The sequence below is a fragment of the Leguminivora glycinivorella genome, chromosome 1 (genome assembly GCF_023078275.1).
Source record: "Leguminivora glycinivorella isolate SPB_JAAS2020 chromosome 1, LegGlyc_1.1, whole genome shotgun sequence".
Lineage (NCBI taxonomy): Eukaryota > Metazoa > Arthropoda > Insecta > Lepidoptera > Tortricidae > Leguminivora > Leguminivora glycinivorella.
The window spans coordinates 4,951,558-4,973,576 of NC_062971.1; the positions used below are offsets into that span (position 1 = coordinate 4,951,558).

General features: G+C 42.9%; 1 protein-coding gene across 1 annotated transcript in view; it reads left to right on the forward strand.

Moving 5' to 3' along the window:
• The window catches only part of LOC125232804 (trithorax group protein osa), a 130,248-nt gene extending 114,898 nt beyond the window's left edge, over positions 1 to 15,350 (forward strand). Inside the window, 12 exon segments of the mRNA XM_048138619.1 lie at positions 287 to 328; positions 2,992 to 3,180; positions 4,493 to 4,709; positions 5,162 to 5,311; positions 6,366 to 6,446; positions 7,252 to 7,339; positions 7,742 to 7,994; positions 9,580 to 9,711; positions 11,508 to 11,816; positions 13,164 to 13,988; positions 13,990 to 14,065; positions 14,068 to 15,350. Of these exon segments, the coding sequence (XP_047994576.1) occupies positions 287 to 328; positions 2,992 to 3,180; positions 4,493 to 4,709; positions 5,162 to 5,311; positions 6,366 to 6,446; positions 7,252 to 7,339; positions 7,742 to 7,994; positions 9,580 to 9,711; positions 11,508 to 11,816; positions 13,164 to 13,988; positions 13,990 to 14,065; positions 14,068 to 15,077 (3,372 nt within the window). The 3' untranslated portion in view covers positions 15,078 to 15,350.
• The last annotated feature ends 6,669 nt before the right edge of the window (positions 15,351 to 22,019 follow it).

Sequence of the window (22,019 nt, forward strand, 5' to 3'; positions counted from 1 at the left end):
GTGTATAACGAGAACTATTTTATACCTACTCTTATTTGTGATATCACTGGTTGCATCTACATGTTTGATTATTAGGGCGGGCGTTTAAATTAATCAGTGAAAATACCGCTTTATAATGTAAAAGTATGTTTGAATTTATTATTTTATGTTTGTTAAATGTGCCGTCTGGGAACTTGTTTTAACTACTTACTACTCTTCAAACACTTACCTTCAGAACATGTAGACACTTACTGACATTTACACGAATCTGGAGCATAGCAAATATCCAATTTGTCATATATTTCAGGTGTTTAACAGTCACATACAGCCGGAGTCCTACAGATCAAAGGTTTATATCAAGTCAAAGATCATTAAGCATGTGTAGTACCCAAGTTAGCACTCGTTACTCGTAGCTTGTGTTAGCAAATGCATGGTAGTCGATCCTTCTGACGCGAGCGTTCCTTTTCGTCGCGGTTATCGCCAACATTCAAATCGGGACATCGTTTCATATCCATTTCTATCGCTCTTGTATAAAACGAGCCATAGAGAAAGGAGTACATGATTTCCGATTCACAATGTTTGCGGTTAACCCCCTACCATCGTCAGCGTTTTTCTTCTTATTAGATTGTCGACATTTTTGTGTACCAAATGTACTTTACATTAGATAGTTAAATTTACCTACACCGACATTTCTACATTCTTCATGTCACTTGATTGTCGTTCTTTTTCGTTGTTACACATGATTACGATATTTCTTGATAGAAGCACACTCCTGGCCATTTTATAAATATCGAATATGGCACGAAACGATAAAAAGCGCAAATAAAATGCACCGAAGCAGATAAAATAGAAAGATTCCTCCTTAGTTTTAGTGTCAAAATGAAATGAGAACCAAAAATGTCGAAAACCTAGTGGGTCGAAAAACGATGATAATTTTCTGACGCTCGCTTCGCGACCTTGAGCATCTACTAACTATGAAGTTACATTGACACTGAAAAATGCATGACTATGCGTTTTTTGTTACAGAAACTTGTACCATTATGTGGTGTGTCAATTATAGTGTCTTGCTTTCTGCTGTTTCTTTTCTATCAGGTGTTGGCATTATTGGCTTTTGATTTAGGAAAATTTATTTGCCACTTTTGTTTGTTTCTATACTATTCATATATTATTATACTCTACATCCGTATGCTATGTAAACTTTGTGTCAAGTATTGTGTATGTCACAATGGGGAAAATATTAGCTGCGTAACTGGATGGTTATATTTATTGCATTGGATTTGATGTGTTGTCCGTAATTGTATTTATTTTCTTCATATTGTGAATGAATTTGCTATTTATTAAGTAGTTAATCGCTGCTAAATGTTTCCTTATAGTAGAATATATTTATAAACTGTATACGTCATTAATTTGGACGCAGGAAACGTATTCCGATAATGCGTTTTTTTCTTTGGTTGTTTATCGTTACTGTCAGTAGGCATTTATTATTGCTAATGAGTATTAACAATAAATATGTTAGGCAACAAATTGATAGTAAAACGCGTCATGCATTATAATTAGACATGATTCAAGTTTATTATTGGCAAGTATAAAATGACGTCACGGGGCTTTCCTTGTTGACTGTGACGAGTGCTCGAACGCTGCGGCTGCAGCACTGACTCACCCAGTCCTGCTTGGAATTGCTCATTTACTACACATTCCTGCAAATACTGTACTCAAACAGTGTTTGCAATCCAAATACAAGAAACAGTCAATTATATTGATATTTTGTCGTTATAGTTATTCATATTATTAAATTAAATCGGGACATAATCGCGTAAAACTTACGTTTTTACGGTTAAATTTATTATTCTCCACTACCTAGGTTGTCTGGAAGAGATCGCTCTTTAGCGATAAGACCGCCTCTTGTTTTACCTCTTAAGTTGTTGTTTATACTTGCTATGTGGTTTCGTGTATTGAGGTGTGCAATAAAGAGTATTTGTATTGTATTTGTATTGTATTGTTTATATTTAACTCGACGTTTCGGACATGACGTTTATAGTTATTGCTCACTCGTGAAAGAAGTATGGGGTTTGATACATACGTGACTAGTTAAAAAAATGTCGCTGTGTTTTAAGTGCATTAGCGACGTTTAGATATTTAACAATTAATAGCAATAACATCATGCAGGATTAGGGAATCTCCTGGGAGGGAAAAGCCATACAAATACGAAACTTATTCCAGTACCTAAGTTACTTTTTAATACGAGAAAGGGTTATACTCCTGATGACTAATCGTAGCAATTTTGAAGTCGGGTGACGCAATCGACTACGATTATTTCCCCGAGGCGTGCTCTGCTGTCCCAAGTAGGAGGAACTTTTAGGGAACACCATTTTAATTGACTCAAGTATTAAATGTTAGAAAGGTTTCAGGGTCTAATTGATTTAAAATTTAAACGCGTTACATTTTTGCCAAAAGGAGTTTGCCAGGAGGAGTAGTTTTAGTGAATGCACATTTGATTTTCTCTTTCTTTTTTTCTTGAATATTATGAGTATTCATGAACAGTGATCGGCGATTTGATTGCAAGTCTGGCAAAATTGTCTACCAAAATTTTATTTTACTATAATTATTCTATAACAATATTGCTTACCTATACTGTAAATAGTACAATACAATACAAGTGTCGAAAAGAGGAAGTTCGGTACGAGTGAGATAAATTAAAACAGGACCGAAGGGAGTGTTTTAAATTGACACGAGCTACTAATTTCCTCGTCCCACGCAGAAGTCGCATTAATGTTACTATTTTTCAACTTGATTTACCGCGGCTTTGCACTCTTTGCAGCCAAACCCGATCACTGTTTATGAATTAGCCGAAAGCCAACTGAGTCGCACACGAATCCGAGCCTCGCAAAATAGACTACACACACGTGAAAAGCGTGTAGTTAATCGTAGTCGGGTAGACTCGTGGTGCGTCCCCAGTCGGTCGTCGGCTAGGCGCTCCCCGGAGCAGATGTATGACTAGCGTGTGTGCGCCAGAAGTCGGACTCGCTGGGCAAGCTGTACGAGATGGACGACGCGCCCGAGCGGCGCGGCTGGGTGGAGCGGCTGCTGGGCTTCATGGACGAGCGCCGCACGCCCATCCAGGCCTGCCCCACCATCTCCAAGCAGCCGCTCGACCTCTACCGCCTCTATCTGCTCGTGCGCGACCGCGGCGGCTTCGTCGAGGTGAGTTGTATACCCATACCCATACCCACCCCTATATCTGGGACCGACACTACAGATCGATTCACGAAAGCTGGCCGCGAATACACTAAACTTTGATTGTATGAGCGACATCTGTATCGATATACATGCATTGTATTGGTTAATCTGTCACACGCGTGCATATTTTCATTCGCTCATTTATTCCCCATTCGTGCCACCTCTTGGGAATTGACCTGTACGGTAACAGTACAATCGTTGAGCCACCGTAGCGTAAAAATTCAATAAAGTTTTGCGACCCGTAGGTATACGACACAAATGGAGCTCACGCTCCTACACACGACCCATCCACATCATTAAGTGGTTGACACTGACTTTGCTTGAAAATTGTCAAGTATCGATCAGAAAATTTGTGATAAACATAAAAGTACACCTACTCTTAAACGATTCTTAAGATCATAAACATTATCATTAATTAATATTACCTTGTGCGGATCTTGTGGTCGTACTTATACTAGTTATACTCGAACAAAGCCTTGGACTGTTGTGGCATGATTCCAGTAATATTGCAAATAATATCTTAAAAAACGGCTAAAAGCTTCGTTAACTTATAGCCTCAGAAAAAACCGAGTTAAAATTTATTTACGCCAATAAATTACCTTTTTGCTATACGACTTACCTTAGTTGGCTTGGTGAATTGGAAATTTTAACTTATAATACCTACATATCTCTTTTTACACACAAATAGCTTTACTTTACTAGATGTAATGAAGTCCAATTATTCGCAATTGTGTTTACGGAAAGACATTTTGGAACGTAAATATTTGCACTCCGGAATATCACTTAAGCGCTGCTAGTAAAACTTACGAGCGACGCTCGTGATGCAACCGAGGCTAATGGGCTCTGCTCAGGATTTATGTTAGTGCATGTACCGGCTTTATGGAAATAGGCGTCATAAACTCGCCGGGGCTTTAACGATAGTTAATAAATTTTTATCATTGAAGCGTTCGCAAAGACCGCTCGGCACAATGTTGCCGCAGAGCCGCGTCGGCCAGCGCCGCCGCCGGTCGCCATGGTCAGTCCACTCGTTAACATTCCGACTTATCGCCGCTCTAAACATGCACACTTTATGTCCCGCCGTTTACGTCCAATCGTGTTCTCGCCGATTAGTAATAACCTCAAACGCTCACGCGCGACTCCGCTTCATATATCAATCTAAGATTTCTCGAATATAACTCTGCGCCAGTTTATTGCCTGCTGTGCGACTCGACCGTTTTTACGACGCGCGTCAGCTCTCTCCTCGCACTTTCGTTCAATTGAGCGTTGTGGATTCCAGGTGACAAAGAACAAGACGTGGAAAGACATCGCGGGTTTGCTGGGGATCGGAGCGTCGTCGTCGGCGGCGTACACGCTGCGCAAGCACTACACGAAGAACCTGCTGGCGTACGAGTGCCACTTCGACCGCGGCGGCATCGACCCGCAGCCCATCATCAACCAGGTCGAGGCCTCCACCAAGAAGAAGGGCGGCAAGTCCAACGCCACTCCTACACAAGGTTCATGTTTTTCACATTATCACTGGCTTATAATTATTGACTTAATTCCTTATTCGATTGGTGACTGACTTAATTCCTTATTCGATGAGAATTGGTAAAATGTCCATTAGTTAGACACATTCTAATTTTCATCTTAAAATGTTGATGTACACAAGTGATATTTAAAAAAAAATACAAAGTTCGTGTATTTTTAGTCGTTCGGTGAACAATACTAGATTCAGTCAGCGTCGGTCGTCAATATTATGGATATTTGTCGTGCGAAGTTCACAACGTTCTCCGTAGAAAATGTGTCGCATTTCGTGAGCATTTCGAAAGCCTTCGAGTATAATTCCTTCGACTAACTTTATAGATATGTTAATATTGAATCTCGACAATCCGTCGCCCGCTTAGATAAGAAGCGCGATCACATTTAGAATGTGGAACCGATCACTGAATGCGATTTCTGTGCACAGGGTCGGGCAACTCGCAGGAATCATTCCCGGGAGCGGGCGCGGGAGCGGGCGCGGGCGCGGGCGCAGGTGCGGCAGCGGGCGCGGGCGCGGGCATGGACGGCTACCCGGCGCAGTACCCGCCCTACCCGCCGCAGCCCAACACCAGCCAGGGTGAGTGCGCGCCCCGACACTACCTTACTATTCAAAACTCTCGACAGACTCCGGTCCGTACATATCCACACTTGTAAATTAAAACAGTATGTATGTACTCATTTGTGATTGTCGGACGTTGTGCTAACATAACTGCACCTTGATTTTTGCAGTAGTAGTTTTCATGGATGAAATATTATTACAAAAATAATAATTACTGAATTTACAAAATATCATCTAACTATACGAACAAAAATCTTTTATATCCGATATGAACTACTGCTACAAAATGTAAATTATTTCACGTTTAGTGCAAATAAAAATAGAAATTACTAAATTGTATCACAATTAACCTTTTCGCCGCATTTTACTTGTTATAAAGTTACGTGCCCCACACGTTAAGACTTGATCTGTTTGTTACTTGACGTGTTAAAATAAAAAGCGTCCTTTTACTTCATTTACGCGGCGGCGAAAAGGTTGATAAAAAAATCCTTTGGATATACAACGAGCTAAAGTGGCACATTGTGATATAATATTGGCACTAAATAATATTCCTGTACAGTTTTAAATTCTATAGCAAAGTATTACGAAAATAATAGTTTATTTTCTCTCTTGTAAAGATTTCATGTTTTATCATTAATTTTTTATATAATCGAATATTTTCGTAATATCTAACCTTAGAAAAGTCCGCACGCAGTTAAAGCATATGATTATGACGTGCGGCGTGCGGTGCTTATTATTTTTATTTGCGCAATTTTACTAACTCCATCTTTTAACCAGATACTCACAGCTAACCAATCATTCGTCTCATGTGACCGCTTCTCACTAACCCTTAACCGTACAGCTCACCCTAGAGGAATGCACCGGTCGGTTTAGCGAGACCGAACGGATTCGAGTCGGTGTCCGGGAAGCCTGTATATGTTAGGCGACTTATAGTCGGCGAATAGTGTTTAACGCGACAAGTTCGAAGAACGTTCTCGACCGGGTTCGTATAGTTGGAGAGCATCGAGTCGTATATACATTCCTGCGGGGTGAGCGTACAGTCCGGGGCCCGGTACAAGTTGTGTGGTTGTAGGCGGCGGGGCCGGGCCGGGCGACAACCTGGCCGCGTCTAATCCCTTCGACGAGCCGCCGGGGCCGCGCCGAGCGCCACCAGGTAACCTCCTCCCACCACCCACCACCCACCTCCCACCACCACCACCACCGCCACCGCCAACTTCAAGAGCGCTCCGTTTTGATTCGGTGCCCCGACCGCCCGCACTTTAACCGCGGATCTAATAACCATTACGCATGTTCACCGTTCTCGATCATCATCCGCTCCGTACATACTTTGAGTAACAAAAACGATTAAGTTCACATTTATTCACCGAAGAGCTTACAAATAAACGACTTTTTAAGAGTTACAGTAACTTTTTGGATGAAATAACATTTTAATTCGAGTACTTTACTATGACAAAAAAGAGAGCCGACTACGTTGAGTTTCAACAAGCGGCGCGGTGGTTATTAGTTCCGTTCCACACTCGGATATCGAAACCTTGCCTATCAAAAGCCGAGTCGACACCTTGCTCGGTCAGCTCGCATTTGAATACTTTCCCAATAGCGACAAGGTTCAGAATTCTTGCACAACACATATTTCATGTACAAGTTTTACTGAATTAAATTGATTGAAGAAACTGAAGACGCAGCCCATACATATATTTGACTTTGAATTTTAACAAACAACAAAAGATGTCTGAAAATTTCGAATAAGATGATAAAAAAAACATTACACTAGCTCTGGCTTATTATTGTCTAGTTTATTTTGCTAGTCTTATTATTAATGTTAACTTTAATATTGTATAATACACTTTTTTAATTACTTTCGCATGAAATAACATTTTAACATGGAGCATGATATACTATTCGTTCTATTAGGTTATTTTTTTAGATCTGTAAGTAACTCGTAATTGTTTATATTTCAGGTTACCAGCCCGGTTACGGCTACGAATACGGGTCACCCTACCAGTCTACGAGGCCGGTATATCCACCTTACGGCCCCGAAGGGGATAGGTAAGATTTGTTCATCTTAATTACTAATTTACAAATAATTTATTGTTGACATTTGTTTATTAACATACATTATATTTTCTATGATTGAAATTTTGATATTCTGTAGGTACAATGAACATAATTATTATTCTGTTATGAAAGTTTGATTATTATCTAGTATATTTCATTGTTATTTTTTTTTAAATATAATATCAAGTATAAAGAAATCGTGATCCGGCCTCTGTGGCTCAATTCTGCCGTATATTATATAATATTTCAACCCGTACCCGGACAACCGGCGTACGGCTATCAAGTTATTTTACCGAAGTCGGGGCTTAAACGTCCACCAAAATATAAGCGTATCTGGCACGGGGCCGGGAGTCGGTCCCGGCCGCCCCGCACGATAATGGTGATGTTAATCAGAGGATACGGTGCCGGCAGCGAGTACCGCTACGGCGGCTACTACCGCGGCGCGGCGCCGGGCGCGGGCACGCCGCCGCCGCAGCCCTACCCCGACTACTACCGCGCGCACCCGCACGCCGGCCACCCGCACCCGCAGCACCCGCACCCGCACCCGGCGCACCCGCAGCACCCGCAGCACCCGCAGCACCCGCCGCATCCGCCGCACCCGCCGCATCCGCCCCATCCGCCCCATCCGCCGCCGCAGCAACACGAGGTAACTACTACTTTTATACTACTTGTATACGATATTAACGTGTCACGCCGGGGACCCGAAATTTATCCTCCTAGCGTGTCGGACGCGTATACTGAACGCCAGTGTTTAAAACGATTGGGACGAAACGAACGGACGTCAGTCTCACGATCACGCTCGGAGTGTGCGTTTCGCGGTCCTCGATTCGTTATAGTCTAGAACTGGACGAATTATATGGCCAACTGTTTACTCATTTAAACATATCGATTAATCTGCACGGAAGGAGCTTAAGTGTCGCTGATATTTTTTACTGAGAGATAATTTATTATCCCATGTCTTGGCGGATCGATGTGTATAAATGAATCTGTAGGATAGAAGCGAGACGTCCTTTTCAATCCTGTTCATGAACTAAACGTCCTTTTATATCTATTAGATCCAAACAGGCCTCAAATCTGAAATGGAATGGGTGTCGAAGTAATTTCTGCTGATTCAAACAAGACAAGACGAGACATATATGTACTTTACCTTTCAAATTATTCATTTCGTCAAAGATCTCAGGTCGGATGGATCTGTAGACTGTTAATTGTAAACGTAGATTCTTTTATCAATATAATATTTACTATGACAATAAATGGAATGTGTGTTCGTAACTAGTATCAGCCTGAGAATATTCATGTCCTGCATGCCTGGCATGTCAGGCAGTCGCATCATGTTTGTGATATTGTGCCTTATTGTATCGTATTCTATACTTACTTACTGCCCGTCCGTAAAGATGAATTTTGGTAACACCCCAGTTAGATTTTTCTTATATAACTTCTCATATATGCATAATTAGTTTTAGTACTCAAATTAGCTTGTGTGTTATACTTTTACCTGTCTATTGAACTAGTAGTCTTTGTAACAGGCTAGCTTAGCATGAAAGTAAATTCCCTTTTTTTTCAAAGTATCCGATTGGTTCAATATGGCAGCATGTTTTATTTAAGAAAAGTATTTTTGTCCCAACTTGACAGAACGTCGATTATACGTTTTGATTACTTATTTTGATATTTAAGTGACCAGAAGAAAAATATATAATGGTAGGAATGACAGAAATGATGATTTGAATAAATGGTAATTAAAACGGCATAGTTTTTAAGGCTGCATCAAAAGTCGAAAATATATCGGACTCCCGGACAGTACAGTAAACAAGGTTTCACGTGTTAAGACATATGCCATGTCAAGCGCGGGTTTCCGAGGAAATCGGTGCCGTTGTATACTCGTAGCTGCCGTCTACATACTAGAACGAACGAAGTATGGAAACGGCCGGTATATGACGGTAACGATGTCCTAGGAAACCAAAGCTTCAGTCTAAATTAGGATTGATCCCTCATAGGTCTGTATGCCTCCCTTTTTCTCCAACGTGAAGAAAAAGGACGGCATGTTGCCTATGATCATATTTCTATGATAAACATATAATAGTGGACTACGGCCATTAACATAGCTGCTACGGCCAACTCTCACAATTCGCTAGTCGTATCCTCGTCTATTGAACTGTCCTGGATTCTGGTGGGCCCGGTCACCGGGCCACCACGGAGCGCGGCCGCAGAGCTGAGGCTGAGTGTCTGTGTAGATGTCGGGCGGCGGGGTGAGCGGGGTGAGCGGGGTGAGCGCGGTGAGCGCGGCGAGCGGGGGCGGGATAATGAGCTCGCAGCTGGCGCGCCAGCTGGTGGCGCCGCTGCCGGCCGCGCCGCGCGCCTACCATGTACGACGTTTGTACCACGCACTCCACCACGCTTCCGACATTGGCGACCGGTCATCCGCACTCACGACTCCCGCAAGGGCTGTGCTCACCCTTCATCTATTGATACCTCTGTAGTACCTCTGAATGTGATGACATATTTGGTTACGATTTCATCACAGGACCTTATCTTATTCTAAACATATTCTGCGTTATTGTTATTGCAGCGACTGTTCTTCAGGAACTACATTAAAATCTCTCAACGCCCCAAAAAAAATTATATTTTGCTTCTGAAAAATTCGTCATAACTTGACTTCTCAAAACCCGGCACCTGACTTTATATACGATTAATCTTTTCAATAAATTTCGTATTCACTGTAAATATGAAACGATGAGACCTGTGATGATAAGTAACCGAGTAACTTCGCATACCCAGGGTGCTCCAGTGAACAATAAGATGAAGCGGTATAGCACATGTCTGCTTTAAAGTATTTTCGTCGGTCTATCGAATTGATTACAAATATAGTCGATAGACCGACGCAAATACTTTATGGCGATCGATGTGGGACATAATCTCATCCGTGGTTTTGGCTTCATTTTATTTTATTCGATTAATACTACTAGCTAGTTTGACAAAATTCCGAGCATATCACTATTCAATCCTTCTTTTTGTTCACTAAATTCGGCTTGCGGTACTATCAATTGGCTTTCCGGTTTGTTCAATCATCACGCCAAAACCCGTCCGTCAAAATTTAACCAAAACATATTTAAAAAATGGAAGTAAAGGTTTAGAGTGTGTGGTGGTGGCTTTTATGATAAATCTTTGGTCACTAAATCATCTGCATGCATTAATTACACAGATCATGTTGGCTTTGCCGCGAGTGCAGAGCCGCTTTGTACATTGCAGCGGCTCGCTGGCACGGCCGGCGCGCTGCCGTACTTCTGAGGGTTTTCTCGCTGTTCCATACTGGCGTGGAAACTAAGGCAACTGGCTCAAATGATTATTAACTACATACTAGCCGTGCAGTATGTACATTTCTTTATGTGCATACTGCTGTCGTGAACTTTTAAAAAAGAACGAACGTTATTTGACAAAGAAAATGCTACGAAAATCTGTGGATGTTGCAGTTGAGCCTCAGTATGAGTACTAGAAACAAACGGCAGCGCGCCGCCATGCTCTTCAGATTAGCCACAAGCGTCATTATTTTTCTATAAGCGTTCACATTACGGGATCACGGCCAGAGTAATAACACCTATTGTTGCTTTTTATATAATTCTGTTGGTAATATTTGAATTAATTGTCTGACTGAGGAATAGTTTGCTGTCGTGTCAAGTAATAAATAATGGTAAACTGACAAATTTTAATGGAGTGAATAGTTTTGTATTGACGATTTTACGCATTATGAACGATTTATGTTTCAGTACAGACGGTTGATTTCAATTGTTTTTTTATCAGTGAATAGTCAAAATTTTACACTCTTAGATGAAGGTTCGTATGTGATTTATGTAAAAGTTTTGACTATTCAAGTGGGAAGGCTCGTAGGGTACGATCACAACGGATCGCTCGTCGTACGAAAACGAAATCGGTCGTTTAATATAACGGAAGGTTTAATTTCACATTTGCAGGAATGGGCCCGCGCGTGATCGTATTCCAAAAGTCGGACGCATCGCACAAAAAAATCGAAGGAGGCCTCGAGACGACGGTTTTCATTAATTTCGATATCGGTATAAAATTAGCACGCGAAATGTAATAAAACCGAGCATCTCGGGGTCCGTCCTCCCGGCTAGGGTGAAGCGTTAACACACCGATCTGTCCACAGTACGGGGCGGGCAAGCCAGGCATGGGGCCCGGAGCGGGCGCGGGCGCGGGCGCCGGGCCGGGTGCGGGCGCGGGCGCGGGCGCGACGGCGCCGGCGGGCGCGCCGCGGAGACACCCCGACTTCACCAAGGCGGACGGCTACGCGGCGCCGGGCGCGGCCGTGCCGGCGGGCGCACCGCCACCGGGGCCGCGCTACGCCGGCGCCTGGCCGCCCGGCCCCTTCCCGCGCCAGCCGCCGCCCGCGCAGCCCGCCTGGCGCCCGCAGCAGCCGCCGCAGCCCTGGCCGCCGCACCAGCCCTACCCGCCGCAGGTACGCCCCGCACTATCCCCTTCCGAACCTGATACTTTCTCGATCGACGCTCACTATACTGTGACTCTACTGAAAAAGGGTAATAACTCAAATTGATTCAATTCGCCGAGTCGATTTGAGTTATACCCTTTTCACTAGACCCACAGTATTGATAATTAAACACTTCATTAGCGTTAGTTCTTAATCCAAAGAAAATAAGCTCAATTCGAAATAACAAAAGAACGTTCGAGCTGTGTGAAGTAAGGATGACGGGATTACAATAGTCAGAAACCATCGCATTATAAAATAAAACACTATTGACTAGTCTAATCGGGCGAAACGCATCTGTAGTAAAAAATGCCTTATATGATAGCGCCACAGAGTCACAATACGACGGCGATTCTCAGTATAAATTTCAAATGAAAAGTACCTAATTCCCCTTCAGAACCCATTTGCGATGGAGAACCACATTTATTTACGATAGTGACTTCTGATATATGCCGCTTTATTCGACTTCTTTCATAGCTACACATATTAAGGGTCCCCCACATCTAACGTCTCGCGAGCGTAGCGTCGGGCCAACTGTATGAAAAAAGACGTCGCGTCGACGTCGCGCCGACGCGGCGTCAGGCTTTGCCATACAGTTGGACCGACGCTACGCTCGCGAGACGCTAGATTTCATTTCATTTCCTTTATTATCAACCAACTTACACTAGGTAAACCAAACATGTAAGTTATAGGTTACATTACACTAAATCACAACTCTACAGGTGCATTGAATAAAATTAACGAACTAGACAGAGCTACACAATATTACATACACTGTTTTAGTTTAAACATACCAACTTATTATACCTAGACCTAGATGTGGGGGGACCCTTAAATTGAACATAGTACACGAAATCAAACCGGCATCCATTTGACACTAATCATAATTATCAACAGTGTCCGTACATTTATTTTTTAAAAAATTATCATTTAAGGTTAAATAAGTAACCCTGTTCAAAAATTCACACGTCCAAATGACATAAAACACATAACATAACTAACATCACGTGATCATTTCATAGTATGAGCTGTTTTAGCTCTTGTAAATTGCGTATCGGCGTTTTTCTTCCCATCGCGCGCTTGGTTCAGTTCAGTCGATGGTAAAGAGCACATACTGTTTGTAGGGTCAGGCAGGGGCGGCGTGGGGCGGCGCGCCGCGGCCGCCGGCGGACTCCTACCCGCCCGGCGTCGTGCCCTCGCCCGTAAGTCACCTCATCCACACATCATACTTCATTACTTAGCTTCGCCGTTGCAATACTTATACTTACCATATACTCTATCGGTGGTTTAGTTTTAAGACTGGCCTCGTTTGTGTTGCAGGGTCCCCCCGGCATGAGCCTCCCGGGCGGGCAGCTGAAGCGCGAGATGACGTTCCCCGCCGAGTGCGTGGAGGCCACCGCGCCCACCGGCGAGAAGCGGCGCCGCCTCACCAAGGCCGACGTGGCGCCCGTCGACGCCTGGCGCGTCGTCATGGCGCTCAAGTCCGGCCTGCTCGCCGAGACCTGCTGGGCGCTCGACATCCTCAACATCCTGCTCTTCGACGACAACTGCATAGGCTACTTCGGCCTCCAGCACATGCCGGGCCTGCTCGACCTGCTGCTGGAGCACTTCCACCGCGGGCTCGCGGAGGTGTTCGACGCGCCGCCGCCGCCCGACACGCCCTGGTACGCGGCGCCCGGCCCCGCCGAGCCCGAGGCGCCCGCCGAGCCCGCGCTCGCGCCGCCCGACCCCGGCGACCGCGTGCGCGTGCTCGCCTGCGAGAACTACACGCTCGCGGCGCGCCGGCGTCGCTCGCACGTCTCCTACCGCGCCGAGCCCGACGCCGCCGCCGCCGAGCTGTTCGCGCCCGAGCCGCCCGACGAGCCCGAGGACCGCCACGACGCGCTCGAGCCCTGGCAGCTGGCCGACCACGTCATGCCCTGCTTCCGCGCCGAGTTCCTGCCGCTCCCCTTCGTGCGCGTGCTGCCCGGCGAGCGCGCGCCCGAGCCGCCGGCGCCCGAGCCCGGCGCGGCGCGCCGAGCCGCGCCCGCCCACGCCGCCCGACGAGCCCGCGCCGCGCCCCGCCACGCCCGCCGAGGACCGCGACAACCTGGAGGCCGAGCCCATGGAGCTGGAGGTCGAGCGGCGCGTCACGCTCGCCGTGCGCGACCCCGCCGGCGTGCTCAAGCGGCGCCGCCTCGAGGACTACGAGGACGAGTGCTACACGCGCGACGAGCCGAGTCTCAACTAGTTAGCGAGAGCCGCGACGCTCTCGCGAAGCGCTGCATAGCGTTATCCAATATTCTGCGGGGGCTCACGTTCGTGCCGGGCAACGAGGCGGAGTTCTCGCGCTCGGGCGCGTTTCTGGCGCTGGCCGGCAAGCTGCTGCTGCTACACCACGAGCACGCGCCGCGGGCCGCGCGCGCGCGGGCGTACGAGCGCGCCGCGCGGGACGACGCCGACCAGGACGCGTGCTGCTCGTCGCTGCGCGGCGAGGGCGAGTGGTGGTGGGACGCGCTGGCGCAGCTGCGCGAGGACGCGCTCGTGGCGTGCGCCAACATCGCCGGCTCCGTGGAGCTGCAGCAGCAGCCGGAGGCGGTGGCGCGGCCGCTGCTGGACGGGCTGCTGCACTGGGCCGTGTGCCCGGCGGCCGTGGCGGGCGACGCGCCGCCGGCCGCGGCGCCGGGCTCGCCGCTGTCGCCGCGGCGACTGGCGCTGGAGGCGCTGTGCAAGCTGTGCGTGACGGACGCCAACGTGGACCTGGTGCTGGCGACGCCGCCGCGGGGCCGCATCGCGGCGCTGTGCGCGGGCCTGGCGCGGGACCTGTGCCGGCCGGAGCGGCCGGTGGTGCGCGAGTTCGCGGTGAACCTGCTGCACTACCTGGCGGGCGCGGGCGGGCCGGCGGCGCGCGAGGTGGCGCTGCAGGCGCCCGCGGTGGCGCAGCTGGTGGCGTTCATCGAGCGCGCCGAGCAGACGGCGCTGGGCGTGGCCAACCAGCACGGCGTGGCGGCGCTGCGCGACAACCCGGACGCGATGGGCACGTCGCTGGACATGCTGCGCCGCGCGGCCGCCACGCTGCTGCGGCTGGCGGAGCACGCGGAGAACCGCCCGCTGATCCGGCGGCACGAGCGGCGGCTGCTGTCGCTGGTCATGTCGCAGATCCTGGACCAGAAGGTGGCGCACGAGCTGGCGGACGTGCTGTACCACTGCAGCCAGCCGCGGCCCGAGGACGCGCCCGACCACCACGAACAATAGACGCTAGAGTGCGGTGTGTGCGTGTGGTGATGTCACATGAGACTGAGTTATACCTGTCGGTACGTGTACATATAGTGATACGGCGCTGGCCGACGATAGGCCGCGGCACCGTCTGACGTGTTAGGCTGTACAATCCGATTTTGTTATTTATGTCCACGATGATTTATTTACAAGAATGTCAATGTGCTATAATCGATTTATATTGTTCGATTGAGAAAAGATGTATTATAACTCGTAATTTTGATTTTTATAATAAAATGGGACTTGAATCTGTTTATTGGTTTTATGATGGAGATTTTTATACCGAGTACCTTTAGCGCCTTTGTCTATAAAAGAAATCTTAGTGGAGTGTGAGGAGCTTATGTGGGCTATAAGTTTAAATTAAGTTTAATGTGAATTATTACAATAATCTATAATATATTGAAATTGAATCTGAATTTTATTTATTTTTTGAATTGGCTTTTTTAAAATTCTGCTCACCTCAATTCAAAATTGAATATACTTTTCAAGTATATCTCAAATTATTTTTCGAAATTAGTTAATGCGTGACGAAAAGTTTTAATTCAATTGATTTTCTGCCTTGAAATGAAATGATGTTAATATTTGAAACACACTGCCACTAAGTAGAAAATCAAATGTATGAAAACAATCTGTCAAACGCTTGAAGATTAAAAAAAGGCTCAAAAATCTAAATATATAATCCGGGTTTATTTTTCACGAGTGACTGCACTTCTGGTAATTCTAACTAGCAATTTTCGTTAAATCTTCAATGCCAAAAAAATCGTTAATTCGTTAATTACCTAACTGATCATTCATTTGACTTTTGGGATGTTGATTGTAGACAAGTAAATATAGGTTAAGATTACAGGTACAGATTACCGCCCGCGAGTGCGTTTTCACATTATCCGATCAATCGGATGTAGGAAGGATATAATTATGTCAAAGGCAAAAATCAAATATGGCGCCTTTAATATTTATTTCAAAATTTATTTAACTTAATTCACAAGAACATGTGAAAACGCAGTAACCTGACTAGTGTGTGTGTGGATTGAGTGAGCACCTTCCGAAAATAAAAAAAAATATGCTGATCATTTAGTAAAAGTTCTAAAACAATTGTAAAACGAATCTCTGAATTTGTAAAAAGATAAATCAAAAGATACAGCCATTAACATGTGCTCACTCAGTTCTCACAAACTACCAACGAAAACAGTGAATATATTCATTTAACATATAATATTTATATACTAACATTTAGTAAAAAATAGGCCAACCTACCTCTATAAATATTAGATCACCTAGTGACGTATTAAATTTTTTACAAATAGTTTCTTATGCTCACTCAATCCACACACTTTTGAAAAGCCGAATTTTGATGAAAAACATAAGATTTAGACCGCTATTATATGTGTATAGTTTAGTAAAAGTGAAATGGGAATTTGTAAAATACAAAACGAACCACTAACGTGTCAGGTTTTTTTATAATAAATTTTTGTAAGTGCTCACTCAGTCCACACGTTTTGAGAAAGTTAAAAATGTAAATATCTTACGATTTGTAGCACCTAAGACACTCGAAAGTACTTCAACATTTAGTAAAAATTTTTACTAAATATCCACCATCTAATATTTTATATATCGTTATCTGGTTTTAAAGATATTCAGACATAACTTTTCTCATACAAATGTATCAAGTAGGGTGACCACACTATGTCGGCTCCTGATTTTCCCCACCTTCCCATTGTCATATTGAGATTGGGGAGTTTCGTTCGTTCAATTTTGATAATATTAAACTAATACCATATTAATTCTCCATCTGCAAACTGTTTTTAGGTTATGTTCTTGGCCTAGTGATGATGTGTATTGTGTAATTTTTATCGACGTCAGGATAATAACCATATCGACATGCATGCATTAAAAAGGACATGAATAATAATTGGTAAGAAACAAAGAATATAATACTTCACTAGTAAGAAACCAGAACCTGGTAATCTAATCGCGCTAACAGATGAGCGTACCGGATTTGTAAGTGGGAGCGAGAAATAGTTATTCTTTTCTCGCTCCCACTTACAAATCCGGTAAACTATTATCAAAATTGAACGAAACTCCCCAAGCTCAATATGACAATGGGAAGGTGGGGAAAATCAGGAGCCGATATAGTGTGGTCACCCTACTTGATACATTTGTATGAGAAAAGTTATGTCTGAATATCTTTAAAACCAGACAACGAATATAAAATATTAGATGGTGGATATTTAGTAAAAATTTTTACTAAATGTTGAAGTACTTTCGAGTGTCTTAGGTGCTACAAATCGTAAGATATTTACATTTTTAACTTTCTCAAAACGTGTGGACTGAGTGAGCACTTACAAAAATTTATTATAAAAAACCTGACACGTTAGTGGTTCGTTTTGTATTTTACAAATTCCCATTTCACTTTTACTAAACTATACACATATAATAGCGGTCTAAATCTTATGTTTTTCATCAAAATTCGGCTTTTCAAAAGTGTGTGGATTGAGTGAGCATAAGAAACTATTTGTAAAAAATTTAATACGTCACTAGGTGATCTAATATTTATAGAGGTAGGTTGGCCTATTTTTTACTAAATGTTAGTATAAAATATTATATGTTAAAGAATATATTCACTGTTTTCGTTGGTAGTTTGTGAGAACTGAGTGAGCACCTGTTAATGGCTGTATCTTTTGATTTATCTTTTTACAAATTCAGAGATTCGTTTTACAATTGTTTTAGAACTTTTACTAAATGATCAGCATATTTTTTTTTATTTTCGGAAGGTGCTCACTCAATCCACACACACACACCTGACTACAATCTGTTTGGAAAGAGAAGAGTCGTGGAATGTATTGGACCCTGATTGGACCCTATACATTTCACGTATGGAGATTAGAGGTACCTCTATTCTCCCTGATTTCACGACTCCTCTCTTTCCCAACAGACTCTATATCTATACTAATAATGACAGGTGACGAGTCGAAAGATAACCAGCAGGAGCTACGATGCCACAGACAGACACACATACAGACAGACAAACTGCAACAGACAGACAGACAGACACGTCAAACTTATAACACCCCGTCGTTTTTGCGTCGGGGGTTAAAAATACCAGTTAGGGAATTGACGAATTAAGGAAACTGACGAAAATGACGAGTTAGGGAAAATTACCAGTAGTGCACTAACTCGTGTGCGTGTGGATTGAGTGAGCGCCTTCCGAAAATAAAAAAAAATATGCTGATCATTTAGTAAAAGTTCTAAAACAATTGTAAAACGAATCTCTGAATTTGTAAAAAGATAAATCAAAAGATACAGTCATTAACATGTGCTCACTCAGTTCTCACAAACTACCAACGAAAACAGTGAATGTATTCATTTAACATATAATATTTATATACTAACATTTAGTAAAAAATATGCCAACCTACCTCTATAAATTTTAGATCACCTAGTTACGTATTTAATTTTTTACAAATAGTTTCTTATGCTCACTCAATCCTCACACTTTTGAAAAGCCGAATTTTGATGAAAAACATAAGATTTAGACCGCTATTATATGTGTATAGTTTAGTAAAAGTGAAATGGGAATTTGTAAAATACAAAACGAACCACTAACGTGTCAGGTTTTTTTATAATAAATTTTTGTAAGTGCTCACTCATTCCACACGTTTTGAGAAAGTTGAAAATGTAAATATCTTAAGATTTGTAGCACCACAGACACTCGAAAGTACTTCAACATTTAGTAAAAATTTTTACTAAATATCCGCCATCTAATATTTTATATTCGTTGTCTGGTTTTAAAGATATTCAGACATACTTTTCTCATACAAATGTATCATGTAGGGTGACCACACTATGTCCCCTCCTGATTTTCTCCGCCTTCTCATTGTCATATTGAGATTGGGGAGTTTCGTTCAATTTTGATAATAGTTTATATTAAACTAATACCATATTACAACTAGGGAACAAATCAAATTATTTTATTGAATATTTTTTGATTTGTTCTTTTTTCAAGTAGTCACACTACTATATATAAATTTAAATAGATATCATACACGAAGGAAAAAACACAAGCACTAATTGCACTAGGAGGTGCAAGCACTAATTGCTCGCCCTTAGAGTTGGTCAAAAGGCGCCTAGCCTTATCAGAGATAACATGCACTAGAGAAATTTCGTCGGGTACCACGGCGGGCGGGTGGTCTAGTGGTGAAGACGTTAGCCGCGTAAGCTGAAGACCCGGGTTCGTTTCCCGGCTCGGCCACCAGTGGGCCTTGTCGTTTTTTCTTTCGTGTATGATATCTATTTAAATTTATAATACCATATTAATTCTCCATCTGCAAACTGTTTTTAAGTTATGTTCTTGGCCTAGTGATGATGTGTATTGTGTAATTTTTATCGGCGTCAGGATAATAACCATATCGACATTCATGCATTAAAAAGGACATGAATGATAATTGGTAAGAAACAAAGAATATAATACTTCACTAGTAAGAAACCAGAAATCAGGAGCCGATATAGTGTGGTCACCCTACATGATACATTTGTATGAGAAAAGTTATGTCTGAATATCTTTAAAACCAGACAACGAATATAAAATATTAGATGGCGGATATTTAGTAAAATTTTTTACTAAATGTTGAAGTACTTTCGAGTGTCTGTGGTACTACAAATCTTAAGATATTACATTTTTAACTTTCTCAAAACGTGTGGACTGAGTAAGCACTTACAAAAATTTATTATAAAAAAACCTGACACGTTAATGGTTCGTTTTGTATTTTACAAATTCCCATTTCACTTTTACTAAACTATACACATATAATAGCGGTCTAAATCTTATGTTTTTCATCAAAATTCGGCTTTTCAAAAGTGTGAGGATTGAGTGAGCATAAGAAACTATTTGTAAAAAATTAAATACGTAACTAGGTGATCTAAAATTTATAGAGGTAGGTTGGCATATTTTTTACTAAATGTTAGTATATAAATATTATATGTTAAATGAATACATTCACTGTTTTCATTGGTAGTTTGTGAGAACTGAGTGAGCACATGCTAATGACTGTATCTTTTGATTTATCTTTTTACAAATTCAGAGATTCGTTTTACAATTGTTTTAGAACTTTTACTAAATGACCAGCATATTTTTTTTTATTTTCGGAAGGTGCTCACTCAATCCACATGAACACCACTAACTCCTCGTATACTCAGACCCATGCGTGGGAATTTTAATCTAATATTTTAAAATGCCACTTTTTCAATTGTCAAAAATTGACAGGCGTCATACGGTGGGGTCTGAGTATTGAATAAATGACTGCATCGAGTAGGTACTTATACCATGCTTATACTTATCTATAGCGTGCAACGCTACCTCTGAAAATACATCCTAGCTACTGTCATGGGCACTGGTAATGGCCCTCTTAATTTGTAGTCAATAGACAGGCTAAGCTTAGTCTGCTGTTGCAGGGTATTTGATAGCAGCGACTGGGCAAGTGTTACCTAAATGGGAAACATCCATGAAATTGTGATATAAAACGACATGCAATTATGAAGGATTCGTGTTATGAATATGAAACCAAAGGCCTTGCAATTCGCCAACGCTCAAATCAGGACAGTAGTCGTTAGACAGGCAGCAGATACATCTGAGCGGGCTGGGAAACATATACGAGTAGGTACTTTGTCATTTTCGTACTTCGTACGCAACTAGCAGGGAAATTAAGTAACTAACACGCGCAGGCACTGAAATGCATATTAAGTATTAAACTTCATAGTTAAAGCCTGATCAGAAATATACTACTATTGTCAGGATGGCGCTGTTATTCTGATGTATGGGGTGGCAGTTCAGAATAGTATGAAGAAAATAGTTCTAATGTAATTCCGTAACATGGCGCGTAGTCATATATTTCTGGTCAGGCGTTTATAAATGCGAAGAAGAGTCTTGGAATGTACAGTCAACCAATTGGAACCATAGGTCACTACAACCAATACGATAGTACTCTTTATTATACTGTGCTACAACCAAGCCTAGACACTTGCACCAGCGCCGCCTGGCGGGATAAAATGTCAGTGTGCCTCCTCATTGGTTGACTGTAGGTATTAATGGTTACATTAATCAACCAAGCGTTCAAAGGGTTAACCGTCAGTATTTGGAACTGGCAGCTAATGACATAACTCACGTCAAGCTCAAGTCTCACTGAAGTTCTTTATTCAACTTCTTTCACATCCGTCATTATGCATCTTATCCGTGTATCTTTGGTTAACATTTTAACGTAAATTAATTTATTGTAGTAACTTCTCATTAAAATTGTATTAGTTAAGTTAAACACTTCATGTTCCTTGTTAGATTGTAATGGAGTGTAAGGCAAGTGAAAGTAAGAAATTGTTTCAAGTGTTCGATGCATCTAAACGTAAGCGTGGAAAAAAGAAAAGGGAAGAAGAGGGCGGCAGGTCCTTAGCACGTTCCGCTAGTGATTGTTCTACGAGCGTAAGTAAAATAAGCGCCTGGCAAAATATATTTGCAACGAATAAAAATTAACTATGAGATGAGCAAAGGTTTCTAAAGCGTAGAATATAACTGATGCGCGCCGCTACTCTTGTTTACATGGGATACGCACATATTGACAAGTTGTGGGTCAACGGCTGAAACGATTTGATTTTAAATGAAATCGGGTGGTTGCTCCTATAAGAAAAGCTCCTGTAGAAAATCTCTTAGCAATAAAGTAGCTATAGCCATAGGGTTATAGCAATAGACAAGAGTTAATACATTTTCACGACACCAACTCGTAAAGATCAATTTTGTTATTCGAAAACGGATAGCAAAATTGCATTTTATCCACGAGGGTGCAAAGTAATTTCATACAAATTTTAACTTGATGCCTTGAGCTGGTTGGTAGAATTTACCTACAAATCATTATTTTGAATTATAAAATTTGAATAGAT